The 22,156-nt window shown below is 39.1% G+C and overlaps 3 protein-coding genes across 3 annotated transcripts in view; 2 read left to right on the forward strand and 1 right to left on the reverse strand.

Moving 5' to 3' along the window:
- LOC143369726 (meckelin) overlaps positions 1-22,156 on the forward strand; it is a 292,527-nt gene that overhangs the window by 108,474 nt on the left and 161,897 nt on the right. The gene's annotated exons all lie outside the window — the stretch shown is intronic.
- Positions 1-22,156, reverse strand: part of LOC143369795 (uncharacterized) — a 281,266-nt gene that overhangs the window by 88,016 nt on the left and 171,094 nt on the right. The window lies entirely within an intron of this gene.
- Reptor (repressed by TOR) overlaps positions 1-22,156 on the forward strand; it is a 38,832-nt gene that overhangs the window by 8,246 nt on the left and 8,430 nt on the right. Inside the window, exon 5 of the mRNA XM_076814077.1 lies at positions 344-466. Coding sequence (XP_076670192.1) covers positions 344-466 — 123 coding nt within the window. The remainder of the gene's footprint in view (positions 1-343; positions 467-22,156) is intronic.

Below are 22,156 nucleotides of genomic sequence, written 5' to 3' on the forward strand. Positions count from 1 at the left end.
ACTGCATAATAACACATTGGACTGGAGACAAAGGGAAATAAGGGTTTTATCTTCTTGTCAAGTGAGACACGTAGAAATAAAGAATTTTGATTATAAATTTCGATGTCATCACGTTTGTGGCAAGTTTCTTAAAAAAAATCCATTAAACTAATAGGTGTGTAGATATACATGTATCCAAAATACGTTCTGTATTTTTTGTATACTTTTTTACATTCATATTATAAGCATATAGGTTTCTACACATTTTTTTAATACTGTTTTGAAGTTTTATTTATCCAATGCAATCAATTTCTTAAACATTGGAGAATAGAATAATCTAATAGGTCCATAAATCCTGTTGCAGAGCGGTTAATTCAAGGCATAAGTCAAATAAAACAAACGCTTGCGGCGAAATTAACAGAACCTAATCCTGAAAATCAAGAAGAGTTGACACGTCAGATGGACAAGTACTGTAAATTGGCTACAAGTTAGTATCATCAGATTTTTATTATAAATTTTATGCAAGTATTTTACAGTTAAGAATAATTTATTTATTATTTATTTAAATATATCAACGAGATAAACCCTTTGTAATTTTTAAATAACATGATTTCTGAGAAATTATGAAAAGTATGGGTGATTATATAAAATATTTGATATTGAGAAAGCAAAATTTTATATCCAGAAAATTACATTTTTAACTTTCACTCAACGTATTTTCGTATATTGTTGCAATTATATCAAAATTACATAATCAGTTGTTATTAATGATTAGTGATCGCATGAAAATGTTATTCAAACACTTATTAATCTTACATTAAAATCTTTTTTATTTTTTGTATATTTACTATTTCGCTATTCTGCCGTGTTAATTCGAAAGGGCGTATCTGGTCAAAAGGTGGTTCTGAGATAAATGACTTTTAGTATTTTGTGCTATGCCATCGATATGCTATAACAGGGTTGACTAACTGGTGACTCGCGAGCCACCGGGGGCTCCTACGCCTTGCTGCTCCGCTGAACGACCCCCCTCCATACCGACCAGACTCTGACGATCGTAGTGGATTTCTCCTTCTTTCCTTCTCTTCTCGACTGCGATCGTCAGAGTCTGGTAGGTATGGAGGGGGGCCGTTCAGCATAGCAGCAAGGTGGAGGTGCCCCCGGTAGCCCGCGAGCCACCAGTTAGTCAACCCTGTGCTATAAAATCGGATTAGGTTAAATATTAAATCTGGATAAAAAGGTATCTAAATATTTGTGACAAATCCGTAAAATATTTAATAAACTCCAAAGGAAACTTTGGTAGATACGCCCGATATCAGGCATCGATTTCAAATACGTTCGAAATATAAACTGTTATATCTTCAGTTTTAATACAGATATGGCTTTCTTATTTAATACACATGCAGATAAACTATTTTTCTGCTACCTGGCAGCAATAACTGAATTTAACCGAAAGTTGCAGATACGCCCTTTCGAATTAACGCAGCAGTATTGTGGGGTCATGCATTTTTGTCGTCTTGATTATCGCCGCCGCACAGAGAGGGAAAATGATACAATCGGCGTTAAAAATCGATTCCCACGCCAAATCACAATGAAAATCCACGAAACTTGGTATAATGAGATATTAGGTATCGCTGATTATGAATCCGTTGCACGATTTTTAAAAAAGCAGATGGCGGATCCAATATGGCCGCCCAAACTCGGCCAAAACTAGTAAAATAGGAATCATACGAACGAAAAACTTTGTTTCTTGAAATCCTAAAGCTATAACTTTATATTATATGAGTCTAGAAAGTTGCATTATACTGTATAGAATGCTATACTAAAGAATAGTTGTTAAAAACTGGTAGATAACAATAGAAAAACCAACATTGTTTACTAATTTTATCATTTCCGCGGCAAATACTGCAAATACATGATTAATCTTCACTATTGAATATCTATCGGAGATGAAAATAAAGATTATTGTCATAAAAAAATGTTAGTAGAATTGTTTATTAATAATTTGTTTAAACAATTTGTTAACAAAGTGACAGTGAAATCCATTTCATACAATCAAATTGATCATATTTTGTTGTAACATTACTATAAACAATTGATTGTTATTAAACAATTTGTTAACATAATAGATTTCAGAAATATTCAATAATGATAAGTGCAATTTGGAAGATACATTGTTTTTATGACGTAGCACCCACTAAGTAAGGATTCTTGGAAATTTCATCTCCAAGGGGGTGAAAAGGGGTAAACTGTGTTTATAAAACACAAAAACTAAAAAATGTAAAAAAAAAGTTTAAAAAGTTCCAATACTGGGTTTAGGGTTAAAAGTTCAAATACTGGGCTAGCAAAATACGCGTACTTCGGTACGATAGAATAACTAAAAGGAATTACTTTTATATCTGTTTTTTTTTGTAGCAATTTTTTGTGTAAGTTCGGTAAAGTAACCTCTGCGTAACGAACATTTATATACATATGTATATGTTCGTTCACACCTACTATTCAAAACTTGAGATGCCCCAATTCAGTATACACTTAGTACACCAGATCCAGAATTAAGCCTTTAATGGTTGATTAGAGTAAAATTTTGGAATTGGTTTTTAGGTATTTGTGTTGCTAGGCTTAAACTAAGTATCGATATCGAGTCGTACCGAAGAGCTTTTGAGGGATCTGTGAACACAAATTATACCCCTTTTCTCCATCTTAGGGGTTGATTAGGACAATGCGGTGAAATTTGTTGATAACCTTTGTGGGGGCAACCTTTTTAACTAAAAACCAAATTGATATCTAATCGAGCCCAAGAGATTTTGAAGATTACGTGAAAACACATTTCACTCCTTAGGGGGTGGTTAGGGCAAAATCCTGAAATTGAGTTTTAGGCATTTGTGTGGGCAACCGTTATAAGTGAAAACCAAGGTGATATCTAATAAGGCCTAAGAGATATTAAGGAGTCCGAGAAAATACATTTTACCCCTTTTCAGCCCCTTGGAGATGAAATTTCCAAGAATCCTTACTTAGTGGGTGCCTACGTCATAAAAACAATGTACCTTCCAAATTGCACTTATCGTTATTGAATATTACTGAAATCTATTATGGTAACAAATTGTTTAATAACAATAAATTATTTATAGTAATGTTACAACAAAATATAATCAATTTCATTGTATGAAATGGATTTCACTGTCACTGTTCAAAAATTGTTTAAACAAATTATTAATAAACAATTCTACTAACATTTTTTTATGTCAATAATCTTTATTTTCGTCTCCGATATATATTGAATGGTTAGATTAATCATGTATTTGCAGTATTTGACGCGGAAATGATAAAATTAGTAAATAATGTTGGTTTTTCTATTGTTATCTACCATTTTAAAACGATTATATTCAGCTGCGGTCCTCTGTTTGTTTGTTTGTATGTTTGTATGTTTGTTTGTATGTATGTTTGTATGTTTGTATGTTTGTTTTTATGTTTGTATGATTCAAATCTGGCAACTGAAATTTAACCCACTTCCAACTATCCAATTGTCTTGAAACTTTGCAAGCATGCGTAGTTTGAATGATAATATAATATTTAAAAAAAAAATTAACACCGAACGGGTGAAAAAATTACCCAGTCATCAATAAATATAACCCATAACCACAAATCCAAACGACTTGAAATCAGCCACTCGCGTTCTTTTACGAAAACGACAAAAAGCCGCTGCGTTCAGGACGCTAGTCGCATCGCGATTACCGAAAATACTCAATTTATCGAGAAATTTATCGTCACGTATGTACGAATAGTAAAACTAAAACTTTGCAGGCGTTCTTAGTATACCGCCATCGAAATTGTAGTACAAGAAAACAATTATTTTTTAGTGACTGTAGCACTACAGTCTAAGCAAACTGTTAAACTGTATACAGCAATAAAAGATATTTGTAAAGAAGTCTGAGCTGCGAAATGTAAATCCACAAACACTAAAAACTAGAAAATAAAAAATATATTAAAAAAAATTTATGTTAAACGATTTTATTAAAAATGTAGTAAAAACTAAATTAAAAGCAGTAAAAACTAAAAAATAATTATTTTCTTGTACTTCAATTTTGATGGTGGTAATATCACTTTAAATAAAATCGTGGGGCACGATATTTCATAACAAGAGATGAATCACTTTAAATACTGCAACTTCTGGTTGCACATGGTGCCTCACAATTTTATTTAAAGTGATATTAACACCATCAAAATTGAAGTACAAGAAAAGAATTATTTTTTAGTTTTTACTGCTTTTAATTTAGTTTTTACTACATTTTTAATCAAATCGTTTAACATAATTTTTTTTAACAACTATTCGTTAGCATAGCATTCTATACAGTATAATGCAACTTTCTAGACTCATACAATATAAAGTTACAGCTTCAGGATTTCAAGAAACAACACTTCGTTCGTATGATTCCTATTTTACTAGTTTTGGCCGAGTTTGAGCGGCCATATTAGATCCGCCATCTTCTTTTTCAAAAATCGTGCAACGGATTCGTAATCAGCGATACCTAATACCCCAGTATACCAAGTTTCGTTAATTTTCATTTCGATTTGGCGTGGGAATCAATTTTTGACTCTGACTGTGTCATTTTCTCCCACTGCGCGCTGTGATGGCATTCCATGCCAAATCGATCACTTTTTCCCCTCGATGTCTGGGATTTTGCTCAAAATGGAATATGTTATAGCCCTCGTGAAACTGGAGGGAGAGGAGAGGGGTTTGAGTCATCATTTTGCCGATTTTGAATATGTTTAAAAAATACAGGACCTTGAATTTTGCGAATTTTGTCTGTTATCGTGAAAATGGGTTGTACTTATGAATTTATATCTCGTAAATTATTTGTCGGATTGAGTTGATTCCTTTCTTATTTTAATCAAGAAGGATCGGCCTTCCTGAATATTTTTTTTCAATTTAAATAATCATTTTTATAGCAGTGAAAATTACAAAGTAATTGTTTTACAAAATTCGACTCAAGGTCACAATTTTAAAAATCCGAAAAAATACTACCATATTTGCTTAAGTGTTTTCTATAAAATAAGCCTATTTCTAGGCTGTGATGACCATATTCGACGTCGCAGTAAGCTGTTAAAGACAGCTGTCTACCCCGTTTCAGGTAAGCAAACCGCGCGCCTCACTATAACGGTGGGCGCCGACCGTACCACTCGCTGTCCATATTACTTCAATGAGGCCCAAACACCATATCGACATTGTTCGTACCCGTTTCAGTGATGTCATTTATACCTGCAGAAGAATTTAACTAACCTATTCTTCTGCCGTGTTAATTAGAATAGGCGTATCTGGTCAAAAGGTGGTTCTGAGAAAAATGCTTTTCAGTATTTTCTGTTATGCCATCGGTATCCTATATAATAAGACGCTTAAGGTGGGTGTTCGTTTGTTAGCAAAATCTTTCCAGAAGCTTTTTTTCGTACTTCCCGATGACCTACAAGGTTCAGACTCACCATGAAGTTTCCTCGGCACCCAAAGATGCCGTAAAATATCAAAAACCTGGAAAATTTGATAATGGGTAGTACCTGTGGCCTAAAACAGGTATTTATGTACAATGTAGTAGCCGCTACTGCATTGAGTGAATATGCTCCACAAATTTCTTTGATTCGGGGTCTTTGTCACACATTAGTTGTTGTAATAATAGCGAGAATTATTTCGTTTCTTAGGCCCCTTGAAATGCCCTTCAGGAGACCAAGTAGGCAGGTACAGAGACCCTTCTGCTACGCAAAAGTTGTACAATTTAGGCAGAGTTTCCAACAAAAATTGTAGTTATCTTACGCGTCTTATTATGTAGGATAGTAATGCCTGGCGAAGACAGGCTAAAAAATTATTTAGTTAGTAGAGGAAGTGAAGTATATTTGAAATATCAGTTTGTTTAAGAGGAATAAAAAATTACGGCAGAGGATAGGAACAAATAAAACTGCATAATATCATAGTGAAACTAATAAACTTTTATATTTCAAATTTTCAGGAATAATAAAAAACAAAAAGTAGCTGAAACTTTGGTTTAAATGAAAAATGACAGGAAGTATCAATTTCGTTAAGGTGCAGGTAATTTGGAATATCGGTATTCCAATTTACCTTCACTTTATAAACTTAAAAAATACACGTAGATTATTGTAGATAATAGAATTATTTTCTTTTATGATCTAATCAGGCTAAAAGATCACAATATAGGAATAATCTTAGGTAAATATAAGTGGGCAGCGCTGGCTCAAACCGGCGTCGCAGTAACCGTTACGCGTGAAACAAAAGCATCGCTAAGCTTTGGAATATCCCAAATTACCTTCACCTTCGGTATTCCGAATTAGCAACATGGCATTGAAGCCTAAAATTTCATGTCACACTTTGTATTCTCGAAATTATCGCTAAACTGACACGGAACCATAGAAGGAACGTGCAAATGAGTAGATAAAGTGTTTCACTCTAACGTTTTGACATATGTTATTCGTTAACAAATCATTAGCCGCTATTATCTACGGTGTTACAAATTAGATAACGTTAGTAGTTTATTAGATACTTCGGTATTCCAAATTACCAAGTATTGCAAATATGCTGCACTTCCTCTAATAAAAGGCGTAACTACAATTAATTTTATAGTTGCGATTTGGGAGTCGATTTTATTGCTTAAAAATTCTTACATCTGATCCCATTGCGGGTACCCGAGACATGAAAACTGTTAAGTTGTTATTTTGCGGTGTGATCAGATGTAAGAATTTTTAAGCAAGTATGTCGGCTCCCGTAATTTCGGGTACCCACACACCCCTAAATGACACCACTGGGACGAGTACGAGACCTGTCGATATTATTTTTCGGCCTTATTGAAGTAATATGGAAAACGGGTGGTACAACGGTCGGCCGATCGTTATAGCAGAGCGCGTGGCTCGCTTACTCGAAACGGGGTGGACCGCTGTCTTTTAAGGGGAGGTTCCGGTCTAGAGACCCCAAAAATAGGTGATCTTTAGGAATTAATTAAATAAAAACTACTATATGTAATTTAATGGGACTTTTGCATTGTATAAAGGATGTCTTAAATTATGGATATATATTTTTTGTTTTATAATTAATCATTGCAGACGGCACTGGGGAGTCGTTAAAGTCAAGGCGTCAAAAAATTGATCAAAATCGGTGGGACCTGTATCTCCAAAAGTTATTATCTGATTCGACTGAAACTTTTTTTATTTCGAAGAATATACTTCTGGCTGTGGGGGCCAGAAAAAATTACAAAAATTACATTTTTAAAGAAAATAACGACACTTGAAGTTTGAAATCACTTATCCCCTATATTTTTCGTCCTTTCAACGCCTTTGGAAATTGTAAATTTTACATTTTTGTATTTTTTCTGGTTTCCCTCCGAGCCAGAAGTATCTTCTTCAAAATAAAAAAAGTTTCAGTCGAATCGGATAACTTTTGGAAATACAGGTCCCACCGTTTCGAAAACACTGTTTCGAGAAAAACGCGTTTAAAGTTTTACGTAAGTGCCGAGTGGCCAGGTGTTACCCATGCATTTGCCGCTACTCAAATGCCTAGAACTTCGAGAATTTTACGAATTTCAAAAAATCCTTTTGAACACATATTCCTAAAATGTTGAACAATCGAAAAATGAAAAAAAAAATCGACTTTTAGACCGGAACGTCCCCTTAAGCCGCGTATTCACCTGTATGCGCTCCGAATGTACATTTGGCGCGCACCGATTTATTGTTCGTTCGGAGCTCAGCGCGCGTTCGGAGTTGAGTGAAATTTGCGGCGTCCATTTCATGGTATTGTTCGGACCCGAATGCGCGCTTTGATGGACTGCCAGCAAGCGGATCGGCCCGAACGCGCGCTGAACACTGAACAAGCAAAAAATCGGTGCCGCGCCGAATGCACAGGTGAATACGCGGCTTAACAGCTTACTGCGACGTTAAATATGCACATTACCGCCTAGAGATAGGCTTATTTTACAGAAAACACTTCAGCGAATATGGCGAGAGGGCCCGAGTAGGGTAGTTCCGCAGTTCCGTTCGTGCCTGCGACCAGAATTGGGAATTATCTAGATAAAAAATTATTTAAATAACGAGTCGAATAAAAGATACCTACTATATCTTTATTCGTTATTTGTAGCTTGAATAATTCAAGTTACCTTTATTCGACCAGCAAGGAATAAATAAGTTTATTGCATAAGAATTTATCCGACGAATAAAGATAATTTTTTTATTCGAAGAGAGTTCCGTATCTGTATCTTTATTCCAATATTTATTCGAAGGATTCGAAATTCGAATAACACTCGACTGCGTGTTTATTTGAGCCATCATCGAGGAGGAAAGAACATGTCGTGAAGGATAGAGAAGGCGTAGACGATTGTAAACATGACGACCAAGGACAGAGATATCGCTCATTTGCTGTATTATAGAAAAAGCGGTTGTTGTCTAACAAAACTTTTGAACCTGTTTCCCGAAAAATCGTGAATTTCGAGTTCTAAGTTTCGGATAGTGTGGGAGGGGTGTAGCTGAATCGAATCAAATGTAACTGAAATAGGAGGAGGTTTAGAAAATCCCTGCCTATTTAGGGTCGTTCGGGCGATGTGTCATCAATTTTACAAAAAGTCGAATTTTTTATTTGTCATATCGATGAGAAAATGACACCACTGGATTCTGGGCAATCTCCCAGATAAAAGACACCAACTACCATCTAAATTGGGATATACTTCCGAATGGCCCCAGTGGCCGATCGACACGAGGTTTAAGGGGAGGGGGTGTGGACCCTAAATCGTAAATTGTAACTTCGGGTATTTATTAGATTCCGAAATATTAATAAAAAAAATATTGTTAATATTTTTTACAATTTATTTTTTTCTGGTCGGTTTATCCTGCCTCCCCCCAATCTGTTCTACGCACAGCTGGACGCGTTCCCTTTACCTCCGGGTTCCCCCTTAGGCGGCGAAAAGGCGTATTTAGCGAAATTCAAGGCCAATTTTCTCGAAAACGAAGCGCGATATTAAAAAGTTGTATTCTATATTTTCGTTTTATTTTGGCCTGTAGAATCACCCCCGTAGGGTATTGAGTACCAATAGAGTAATAGAAATCCACCCTGTATAATAGGATGGATCGCATCCACAAGTTTCTGGTTCAAATCTCCAAACTCACATCGGTTCACTACCATGCTTTACGGCCTTTACGCGCACGCAAGCGGGCGCGCTCCCCCTGTACTAGGGTGGAACGAAATATAGGGGCAAAATATATTTTTATTATTCATGACTTCTAATAGTGGGCAAAAGTTGCCTTTTATAAAGTTATTTAAGTTGTGAAAGTTTGATCTTGATCAACAAATTTTTTGAGGTGCCGCAAGCCATTCAAAAGTCACACAATCAGTAAATATGAATTTTTTAATGCCTTGAGGCACCTCAAAAAATTTGTTGATTGAGATCAAATTTTCACAGCTTAAATAGCATTATAAAAGGTAACTTTTACCGATTATTAGAAGTCATGAATAATAAAAAAATATTTTGCTCCTATATTTCGTTCCACCTTACCCTGTACTGCTCTGGCCCCAACCAACACTAATACTCAAAACAAGTTCGAAAGTGGAATGCGTTGTGTCGGAATAAGTCAACAGAAATTTTTAATTTTTTTTTATTAATATCTCGGAAACTAATAAATTCCCGAAGCAACAATTTTAGATTTGAGGTCCACACACCCTCCCCACCCCTCCCCTCAAACCTTGTGTCGATCTGCCACTGGAGCCATTTGGAAGTGCAGCCCCAAATCGAACTATATTTTAACGAAACTGGCTTTAAATTCTGCAAATTTTTTATGTAATTTTGTTCATTGTAGCCCGGATTATGTCCTGCTTAGGATTATTTTCGTCGGAAAAACGAGATAAGATGATAATTATGAGAATTAAATTTTCGAATAAAAGTCCATTTATATATATCCGTTCATGTCCCGACCGTGCCGCGAACCCGAATCAGCCACCGTATTTTTATTTGTCACAATTTATACATCATCCGTGCCATAGTGACAAGGAGACTGAACGTAAACAAGGGAGTCAGTGAAAGAAAGCAACAGCGGATGACCCTCGGTCGACGTCGAATTGAGTTAGGGATTGCAAAATTACTGACTTTTTCAATTACCGGTAATTCGGTAAATTCGAAAATTTTCAATCAAAACCAGTTTACCGGTATTTTTTTAAGGTATTGAAAATATAAGAGTAAACATTACAAAAAACTTTTTTTGAACTCTAATCGAGCATTGCAAAAAATATATGAAAATAAAACTATTCTGAACATAAAATATAAAATGATAGGGGAGAATCGTGCAGTACCGACCGCTCTAAGGTTTTTTGTTATATCTTGGGGTAGAGTCGATCAAAATCAGATATTCAAAAACGTGTTTATAGTATAGATGGAACTTAAGAGGAGGGAAATTATTTCTATGAAATTTAATAATAAGAATTGATAATTCGCAAAAGCAAAAAAGTTGTAATTTCTAGGAAACGAAAAATTGTCGTCCAGTACTGACCAACTATTAAATTAGTAGATTTTTAGGTCTAAATGATTAACAATGTTAATAAAAAGGCATTTAATTGGCACAATACAAGTCTTTTTAAATTTTATTTGTACAAACATCGCAAGTATAATACTTAATTAATATTCTCCTGATCTGTACATTCGACGTGTGCTCAACCTTCACATTCGGTACACTGCACCCAATTTTTGTCAAATGATTCCTTGCAAACAGAAATGGGCCAATTTTTTATTTAAATAAAATTTCGAATAACGAATAAAAAATGAACTTTATTTATCGAATAAATTCTCGTTGAATAAAAAAGTTAACTTTGTCCGTCGAATAAATTCTCATCGAATAAAAAAATTAACTTTATTCGTCGAATAATCTAAAGTTAAAGTAACTTTTATTTGATCCTTATTTAAATAATTTTTTATTTAGTTAATTCCCAACTCTGCTTGCAAATAACACACTGGATAACTTCGTCTATACATCCTAGCTTCCTGTTTGTTAGGTTATCATACCTATCCTTATTTACTTTATTTTTCTGCGGGGCAAGGTAGAAGGAAGGCTAAATGAACATCTTATAAATTAATCTGAGTTGCTAACAGATTGAACTTACAGATACCTATACCACAAAATAGATATATTTGTATAACTATTGACAATACTTATTAATATGGATCGTCACCACGAAAATAATGAAAAGAATCTTAACTTAAATACATAATTAAATATTTTTTATTTAACAATTCTTTTTAACAAATAAGCACGCAAAAAACATAATTCGTCTAAACTTTGGTTTCCTGATCGCGACCTAGTTTTTGTACAAAATAATCCAGCCACGGATACAGCGCTCTCAGATTCTACTCTTGTTGGCCGGGTAGGCATTAAGAAACCATATGCCATTTATATATATTTTATCCTTACTTTTCTACTTGAAAATACGTCCATTTTTTAATGACTTCATTCAGATTTTTAGTTTTCTTTTGGATCAGAGTTGGTTCTTCATGAGATACTTCGGTTTTCGCCTTTATTAGTAATTGAAGTGTTTTTTTTCACTGATAACGTAGTAGATGTCGATGGAAATAATGAGCACATATATGCGCTATATTATTATACGTAATTTATCCAATGACAGGTAAAATTTTGAGGGTATTTCTCGCGGTTTACTAGTTTCCCGGTATTGCAATCCCTAACTTGTGTCATCCAGTATTGAATATGAAAATTTTCATATTTCGTATTATAGCTTGATGTGAGAATTGCTGATGGATTGGTGAGTTTATGTCGATGACAATGAGTCCAAACAAACACGATTAGAATTCCAGTGTTCCCCGAATTAAGGGCCGTACTTAAATTACGTAAGGGTAATTTTGGCAAATTCTTACCCCCTCCCTCCCCCAGTATAATAATACGTAAGATTTGATATTCCTTCCCCCGTCCTTACGTAATATTTTTTACATTTAATTTTTTCAGTTATTAAAATTCTTTTAAAGGTTTATACATGGTGGCGGACGAAAGAAAGTTTGTACCATTTAAAATCGCATAACTTTTTTAGAATTGGCCCAAGCGACTTTAGTTTTTTGAGAAGCTGGGATTAGTTTGTTAAGCGACGCATTTCGTCGGTTTGAAAAAAAAATTGGAATTGGTCGGAATAATGAAAAAAAATGGTAAGGGTCGTTGTTCCAACTTTTTTTTCTGAACCTGTAGTAAAAATTCAAAAATCCTGAAATTCCGAAATCAGCGATTTTCGACCTTATTCTGCGATCTTTAAGGGGGTAGACACGTCACGTGACCTGGCCGATTTGGCAGGTCGGTATTACAGCAGGTTTTTTCTGCACTGAAATGGTATTACCCATAGATACGTCGCTACCTGGTGCACGCGAGAGGGAACTGTTTGCTATTTCCGTATTTTATTCTGAATAAGGGAAGAAATTCTCAGCTGTTGCGTTGTACTTATAAAAATTGAAATGGATAGTCGGCTGGTACTGCAAACGTAGAAAATTCATTGTACATTTTAATTACTTAAAATGTGCTTATGCTACAATATTCTACGTTAGCAGTAAGAAAATATGGATGAGAAGATGTCCCCAGAAAATGAAGTTTGTTAGTTTAGACATTTTTTTATTAGTAAAGCATCGAAACAGAACATGAAATACACTTATTACACGTCCTATGCAGAAAGCAGTTATAAACAAACATTATGTATACAATTTGTTGCATGTTGAATTGGACTAGTGAAAATGCGCTGGCTGGATGCGCGTGATTATTATGTGGTCGGCTCCTCGAAGTGACAGAAAATATAACCTATATGCTATATCCGATTTTCTAAAGATACTATTACTACGGCGTAATAATAATGTTTTGAAAGGATGATAAAAGGTTCACAAATATAGCGTAAAAGAACGAAATAGCCACTAAACATTTATTGTCATATAACATATACATCGGTTATATTTTCTGTCACTTTGAGGAACCAGCCATATAATAATCACGCGCATTCAGCCTGCGCATTTTCAGTAGTCCGGTCGGCGTCATGGAAGGGGTACCTCCTCCACCCTGCATTTGTGGTAGTTGAAATGATATTTCTGAGCCCAGTGAAATACATGGGCCATTCCATGCGAAATCGGACACTTTTCGGAGTAACATTTCAGATTTAGATGAAACTTGGATATGTTGTAGTCTTTAGGGATATATAGACATATCTCGACGGATTTTTCAAAATGTCAAAAATTGTGGATCTTACAGCTCTTTGAAATATAATGTTAACTTTTTTTCAAAAAATTATAACTGTTGAACTAACAAACTGATCAAAATGAGCCTTTGGGTGCTTACAATGAAGACATAAGAGTACCTAATAAAAATTATTTCACGAAAAAAATTTTTTTTAAATTTATTTTGCAATTGTTCTAAACAAACGCCATGATTTAATAGTGGGGCACTATTTAAAATTTTGAAAAAATAAGGGTATAGTCCTATTTGTCCCTTTTACGGACCCGTTTTGAGAAATACGAACACTTTAAAATTGGCCAAATGAAAATTAACTAAATGTGACGCTGTGTCGCCCAGCACCGGCTCGACAAATTTAACCATATGGTATGCAATGACTTTCAAGGCCACGCAAGGTTAGGAAGTAAAGAAATAGATAGTTGCATATTGTAGTACGCACGGCTCAGCCAGACGAGCCGGTGCTGAGCGACGCGGCGTCACGTTCAATTAATTTGCATGCGTCCAATTTTAAAGTCTCCGCGTTTCTAAAAACGTGTCCGTAAAGAGCACAAGTAGCCCTATATCCTCATTTTTTTCAAATTTTTAAATAGTGTCCTGGTAGTATAAAATTGCATTTGTTGAGAACAATTTCAAAATAAATGGTCTAAAATTTGTTCTTTTTAAGTGTCGTATTTGTTATTAGGTACTCTTATTTCCCCACTGTAAGCACCCAAAAGCTCATTCTTATCTGTTTCTTAGTTCAACAGTTATAATTTAATGAAAAAAAAGTCAATTTCCACAATTGTGAAAATTTTTAAAAACCTGTGACATACGTTTGTATATCACTAAAGACATATACCAGTTTCACCAAAATCCCAAATGGTAATTCGTAAGTAATAAAAGATTAAAAAGGAGGGAGTGTTACACGTATTCAGTAAATTCTGTCGCATCGAACCTCGGTTCGAAATTTAATTTGTACGATGTAAGTAGGTATAGGTATTCAGCGAACATTATTCTCCGATGCTCGCGGAGGCTCGCGGTCATTTTTTCGCTGTCGATGGGTCCTAAAAGAGAAGGATAGAACGGGGGTCATAGCAGCCGAGAAATAAAGCCAGCGCCTCGGTCTGCTAACACAGATACACAGCGTTGCCAGCAACATTATGCAAGACCACTTACTTAGTGGAAGGGGAACACCTACAGGAGTGGTGGTAACGTATGCGTGAAGACGTTGCTGACGCACACATTACCACCACTCCTGTGGGTGTTCCTCTCCGCTAAATAAGTGGTCCTGCATAATGTTGCTGGCAACCCTGCAGATACACAACGATTTTTCAATAATAATAAGGGCTTAACTTTTTTTACTTTTAGTTTTTTGCGCATAAACATTTTTTTTTCAAATATTGATAACATTTTCTTAATCATAATGAGAGCAAACGTGATACAATGTCGAATTTTCTTTTCTTTCTGCTCAAATTCCTTTACACTGTGCCCTGGATTTCACCAGCCGATTGTGTTGTAATTTAAACTTCACGCTCTAAACAAAAACGTTTTCCTATTTTCAATATATAGGTATTTGCTGAGTGAAATTAGAATAAGTCACATCTATTATTTTATGTTGTTTTATTTTTGTAGCCCTGCCTGCATTTTAAATATTATCTAAGGACTATTTAACTTAGGAGATAGGACCGTAAAGGTTTACAAAAAAGGTCAGGGAGTCAAATGTTGACTGATTTGGAGACTTATTCTTATTATATGTTATATACAATAGTCGGAAGAATAAAAAATAATAATAGTAAGAGCAATATTTCAAATAATTATTGTAACATCCATATTCTGAAAAGATGATATCAGTAAATCAATACTTCCAGTATTAGTAAAAAAGTTTCAATCTCTCTTTTTTTATTTCCAATAATGTGGCCATATAATTATAACATAAATACGACAGCGATTTCAAGTGATGTATGTGTTAGTGTAAAAGCGTTAATTTAGTAAATGTATACAGTTCCCAGCAGTTCGTAGTCAATGTATGCCTAAAATGAATATAACCTAACCTACAATCGTCCGAAAATGCATACATTGACTCCATCATGCTTTTATTATGGCTCGTATATCCAGCTGTCGCTTCAGTTTTGCTATGAATCCACGTTGGCAGTCTGTGGGGTACTTTCCTACGGAGGCACTGGTGCCGGGGCAGGTCCACAAAAATGAAATATTCTACGAGTAAATAACGAACGATAAAAGTTTAATATATAACTCAGGTACAGTCAAAGAAACCTCGTGGCAGCGTTGCCCGTGGAAAAAGCGGAAATGCCACGAGGAGAGATCCAATCCTTAAAAACTAAAGTTCCGAGCAACACTAGTGGTGTCGCCGTTCTCGCCGCTGATTGGCTTGTCAGCCTACAATTCCCTAGCGTGGCGAGCACGCGTTCTTGCAGCGCGTTTGCGTTGAATGGCGCGCTTGCGGCGCCACATCACCCCCCTTCCAGCGACGGCGTCGCGATTCGTACGGTCTTTTTGGCTGGGTACGTCTTGAGGGGCTGCTGAGAATGGCCCGGGTTGTTGAGGTCAAAGTCCTCACTGGGAAGGTAGGCTGGCTTCAGTCTTTCGATGCTGATTGTATTTGGGTTCCCGTGCACGTCCACCTTGAAAACTCGGTCGTCCAGTCTCTCCAGGATCCTAAAAGGCCCAGAATATGGGGCTTCCAAAGGTCGTCGCACCGCATCCTCGCGCACGAACACGTGTGTGCACGTATATAAGTCTTTGTAGGCGAACGGCACGTTTTTAATGTGATGTGCCGTCGGGCGCGGTTTTAGCTTCCTCATGTACTGTCGATGCTTCTCGACAAAAATCTGCGGGTCCTCAGGTGGGTCCTCTTCGTCGAAAAACTCCCCCGGTATCCTCAGTGTCGTTCCGTATAGCAGCTCTGCTGAAGAGGATTTGATATCCTCCTTGAAGCAGGTGCGTAGGCCAAGGAGCACCGTTGGAAGGGCGTCCACCCAGGTCGACGTCTCGTGGCACATTATTGCTGCCTTTAGAGTCCGGTGCCACCTTTCCACAAGTCCATTAGAAGCTGGATGATACGCTGTTGTGCGGATTCGTTTACAGCCTAGGAGGTTGGTGAGCGCTCGAAAGAGAGCGGCCTCGAACTGAGCACCTCTGTCCGTCGTGATGACCTGCGGAGCCCCAAACCTTGCCACCCAGTGAGCGTAGAACGCTGTGGCTACGGTGTCGGCGGTGACGTCTTTGAGTGGAATGGCCTCTGGCCACCTGGAGAAACGATCGACCAACGTTAAACAGTAACGGTAGCTTTTACATACCGGGAGAGGCCCTATTAGGTCCAGATGTATGTGTTGGAAACGCTGATCCGGGATTGCTGGTTTCGCTGGGGGCATCTTCACGTGCCGGTGGGTCTTCGCCCTCTGACAGGGGAGGCACGTGCGGCACCACGTCTTGATGTCGCGATCCATTGCAGGCCAGGCGAACTTCTCACGAATGAGTTTGCTCGTTGAACGTCCACTGGGGTGGGCCAGGCCGTGGACCGCGTCGAAAATTCTTCGCCGCAACGCAGTTGGCACGTACGGCCTTATGCGTTCCGTCGAGCAATCGCAGTGTACCGGTGATGTTGTGCCGTTCAAAATAAATTGTTGTAGTTTCAGCGCTGTATTACCTCCAACCAATGTGGCTAGTTCGTCGTCGGATTTTTGCGCCTCTGCGAGCTCCTCCATGGAGACTATGACCGGCAATGCAACCGCGTCGATCCTCGACAGGGCGTCGGCCACTGAGTTTTCGTCTCCCGGGATATATCGGATGTCCGTCGTAAACTGCCCGATGAAATCCAGCTGTCTAGCTTGGCGAGGTGACGCCTTATCGAGCCTTTGGGTGAACGCGTAGGTGAGGGGTCGATGATCCGTCCTGATGATTACTTGACGTCCCTCAAGGAGATGTTTGAAGTGGTGTATAGCGGCGTACATGGCGAGGAGCTCGCGGTCGTACGCGCTATATCTCCTCTGGGTGTCTGACAGCTTTTTGGAGAAAAACGCTATAGGTTTGTTTTGACCATCAATGCGTTGTTCTAGGGATGCTCCCATCGCTGCGTCCGACGCGTCTGTCGTGAGTACTAACGGTACCGATTCGGCTGGGTGTGTCAGCGTCACTGCTCGGGCCAACTCGGTTCTGCAGCGATCGAACGCTTCCTCTGCCTCCAGCGTCCATTCCACTGGCCTCTTGTCTCGCTTCTTGCTGCCCTCGAGGTATTTGAACAGTGCTGCCTGGTACGTCGCTGTGTTTTTCAGGCATCGGCGGTAATAGTTTATGACGCCAAGAAAACGGCGCAATTCGGTAACTGTTTTTGGCTTACTGTACCGCAAGATCGTTTCGACCTTTTCTGGTAAGGGCGAGATTCCTTCCTTTGTGACCATGAACCCCAGGAATGGGATCTCTTGGACTCCAAACATGCATTTCGCTGCGTTGACCGCGATACCGTGCTGGTGTAGTCTTTGCAGCACAGCTCGTAAATGCTGCTCGTGTTCCTCTGCTGTGTTGGACGCCACGAGGATATCGTCCAGGTAGCAGAAGCTGCAGTCGAGCCCTCGAAGGATGGAATCCATCAGCCTCTGGAACGTCTGCGCTGCGTTGCGCAGGCCAAAAGGCATGACCACGAACTCGAAAAGTCCAAAAGGCGTCGTTACTGCTGTCTTGGGGATATCTTCCTGCGCCACTGGGACCTGATGGTATGCACGGATAAGATCTATTTTTGAAAATATTTTCTTACCGTGCAACCCTGTGGTGAAGTCCTGTATGTGTGGCAATGGATAGCGGTCTGGCGTCGTCACGGCATTCACACCTCTATAATCCCCACAAGGGCGCCATTCTTTGAAACCCTCTTCTTCCTTCTCTTTTGTTTGTTTCCTTGTTTTCTTGACCATATGGAGCGGTGAGGACCAAGCACTGTCCGATGGTCGGCAAATTCCGAGGTTCACCATGTAGTTAAATTCTTCCATTGCCGCTCTGCGCATCTCTGGTGACAGCCTCCTTGGTGCTGCCGCGACTGGTGGTCCTTTAGTTAAAATATGGTGTTCCACACCGTGCGCCTTTTCTGCAGGCTTGGGTGTGAAACGGGTGATGCCTGGGAATTCGGAAAATATTCGGTGGTACCTGGATTCTGGGACCACGGTGTTAATGGTCGCCTGATCATCCCTAGTAATCTGAGCCCTCCGCGTAAGTCCGGTGACGCTGTCCACAAGCCGCTGGTTTCGCAAGTCGACCACTAAGGCGAAATGGCCCAGGAAATCTGCGCCGAGTATGGGGCGTCGCACGTCCGCGACACAAAAACTCCATCGGAAATCCCGCCGGAGGCCTAAATCTAGGGCTAGTAGTTTCTCGCCGTATGTGTCAATTTTCGTACCATTGGCTGCAAACAGTTGAATCCCAGATGACGGTGTCTCCTTTTTTGACCTGGTTTTTGGGATGAGTGAAATGTCCGCACCAGTATCCACCAGAAAGCGCAGACCTGTGCGTCGATCCGACACATGTAGGCGATTTTGTGTCCCACCACCATCCTCGGACGCCTCTACCGTTGATGGCTCGGGTCGTTTCCCTGTTCCTGTAATTTATGGGCCATAGGACAAGGTAAAGTACATTTCCAAGCCTTATCACCAAATTTTCGGTGGTAGAAACAAGGTCGCTGTTGTGCTGGGGTTGAGGATCTGCTCCTGGGCGGTAGCGCGCGCCTGCCCTTGGCACGTCTGTTAGATCTCGCTCGGCTATGTCCACTACTGGTCTCCAACGCCTCCAGGCGTTTCACAATTTCATTGATGTCCGGATTTACCTCGGTCTTTTCCTGGCGTGGATGAGTTTCGACTGCGGCGGCTGAGATGCTGTCGGCTTTGCGGTCCATAATCTTGTCCGCCAATTCTGCCAATTTCGCCAGCGGGATATCCTCCACCACTGCCAGTGTTTCCTGCGTGCTTGTTGGCAAGCGTTGTATCCATAGGGTCATCAACACGTTTTCTGTAACCGTACCTCCGGCGAGATGTCTCAATTCCCTCAGCAACTCGGACGGCTTCCTGGTCCCTAGTTCGACTCCCGAGAGCAGTTGACGTAACCTCTTCTCTTCTGAGTCTGTGTATCTATTGATTAAGGCAGTTTTAAGATTTTCGTACTTCTGCGTCGCAGGAGGGTTCTCGATATGATCGGCTACGGTGATAATCGTTTGTTCGTCGAGGTTCCTAACGATCGTGTGATACTTGGTATCGTCTGACCGTATGTGGTGCAAGTTGAATTCGCTTTCTAGTTGTGCGAACCAGAGTTTAGGGCGCTTCTGCCAGAAAGAAGGAAGTTTAATTTTGGCGAATTCACTACTGTGTACCTCTCTCATTACTGCTGCGGACGTTTGCGCAGACTGGGTGCTGGGGTCTTGACCTTTCGTTTCAGATTGATGGTTTGGCTCGTCTTTCGTTGAGCCCCCGGACCGCGTGGGCGTTGGGCTTGTTCCCTCAATCATAACCTCCAGTCGTGCTTGCGCGTTTCGTACTCTCGAATACTATTTTGGGGTCACCAATTATGTGGGGTACTTTCCTACGGAGGCACTGGTGCCGGGGCAGGTCCACAAAAATGAAATATTCTACGAGTAAATAACGAACGATAAAAGTTTAATATATAACTCAGGTACAGTCAAAGAAACCTCGTGGCAGCGTTGCCCGTGGAAAAAGCGGAAATGCCACGAGGAGAGATCCAATCCTTAAAAACTAAAGTTCCGAGCAACACTAGTGGTGTCGCCGTTCTCGCCGCTGATTGGCTTGTCAGCCTACAATTCCCTAGCGTGGCGAGCACGCGTTCTTGCAGCGCGTTTGCGTTGAATGGCGCGCTTGCGGCGCCACAAGTCCTCCCGAGTAGGCGCCATCTCGTATCTACTACCTCAACTAAATTTGTCACGTGACTTGCTCTGTATTATCGCCAATATGGCGGAACTCTGATTTCGGAATGCAGTCACGATTTTTCGTTTTTCGTTCTTATATGAGCAGATTTTGGCCTGGGAGAGGTCTCGTTCGAAAGAAGAAGATTCAATGCGGAGCGCTCTGCTCACCGTTTGAGTCACAAAACTCTTTTAGTGACCTAAAAATGCTTGGATTCTGCGGGTATATTTTGTCGACTTTTGCTTTACTTTGGACACTGATATTATTACATATCAACACAATCTCGTTGAACCATGAGCAGAGCGCTCCGCATTGAACCATCCTCTTTCGAATGAGACCGTATACAGCGCGCTGTATTACCCGTGTCTACCCCCTTAAGCGTTTGTAGCTCAGAGCAACGCTAACCGATTTTGATGAAATTTTCAGCATGTATACAACTTACTTAAAATTCCAAACAGGATTTAATTTTCATTACAGGAGGAAAAGTTGAAAAAACGACCTTTACTATTTTTTTTTTACTATACCGACCAATTGCAATTTTTTTCAAAACGACGAAACGCGCCACTTAGCAAACTAATCCTTCCAGCTTCCCAAAAAAACTCAAGTCGTTTGGACCACTTGTAAAAAAGTTATACGATTTCAAAAAGTGTAAACTTTCTTTCGTCCGTCACTGTAATTCATTTAACTCGATTTCGAGAAATTTAAACTAAAACTACTTTTCTGGAACATTAATGATAGAATTTGTATTTATTCAAAATTAGGTAAAAAAATATTACGTAAGACGCTACCTGACTCGCCCCCCCCCCTTTACGAAAACGTAAGAAATTCGTGACCTCCCCCCCCCCCAATAAACCTTACGTAATTTAAGGATGACCCCTTAAGCGGAAAACACGCTTCTGGTGACTGCCCTGCGACACACACTACGTTCACTAAAACTGGACGGAATTCCTCCATGTTTGAACCCATTTTCATCAAGAAACCCTAAAAAATCCATTGGTAATACTTTCATGAACATTTATCAAAAACATGGACATTTTAGTTTTTTATAATGTGTATTTTACCTGGTCCAACGGTTGTATTGCTCTCGGCTGTCAACGGGCGGCCTTTCCGGGACAGAAAGTCCTCGCTCGCAGCGAGGAAGCAGAATTGTGGTTTGGGTAGGTCAGGACTGCACAAGAAGTCTTTTTCAGCGCCTAGCGGCGTGCAACCAGCAGTGCGTCGAGCGGTCCCCTTGCTAAGGGTAGAATCAGTGAGGAGAACTGTAGTAGTGTAGGTGCGGGTCTACAGGCGCGCTGCGTAAGTATACAGGATCATCCGTTAAAACTGCAATCTACGCGCGCGCGAACAGGTAAAATGGCAACAGCGCTTCACGGACGCATTCCACTGCAACCATGCACCGGCCGTTCGAGAGTTGCCAGTGACCGCTGAACAGCAGTGATGCCCGAGCTTCGAAACTTTTAGGATGGTCTCTTTCAAATTAACGTCGCTAAGAGTTATTCGAAATTTCCGGGCCCGGGTTCAAGAATTTGGGACCTTTTTCGTATAACTTTTGAACTATCAAAGATATCGGAATGCAATTTGCGCCGAAAAATGAGGAAAAATTATTCCCTCTTAATGATGGATAATTTAAAATATTTTACGTTTACTTAATTTTTCTTTTATTAATTTCTTAACCATAGTTGTTGTGAAAAGCTTTTGCAAACTGTTTATTTGATACTGTATTTAATGCTCTTTTTAAAATTCATGGTGCTGATAAACAATAGGCGAGTTGTTTCTGTATCATTACTTTCATAAATTGAGAAATTAAATTTTTATTCAATTATATGTTAGTTTTGCAAACCTCAGAATCTATTGTTCTAATTTTCTTTTTTATAATTTTATCCTTAATGCAGTGCATACCTAGATCAGACGTAACGGGTAACTAATAGGATGTGTCTTTGCTTGTAGCGGTGTTTGAATTTTTTTCTACAATTTTTGTGTCTGAATGTTTTAACCTTTTAGCTGCTCAACACCACGCCTATACCGGCTTCCGTTAATGTCATTTTTTTGGA

The sequence above is a fragment of the Andrena cerasifolii genome, chromosome 6, assembly GCF_050908995.1.
Source record: "Andrena cerasifolii isolate SP2316 chromosome 6, iyAndCera1_principal, whole genome shotgun sequence".
Taxonomy (NCBI): Eukaryota; Metazoa; Arthropoda; class Insecta; order Hymenoptera; family Andrenidae; genus Andrena; species Andrena cerasifolii.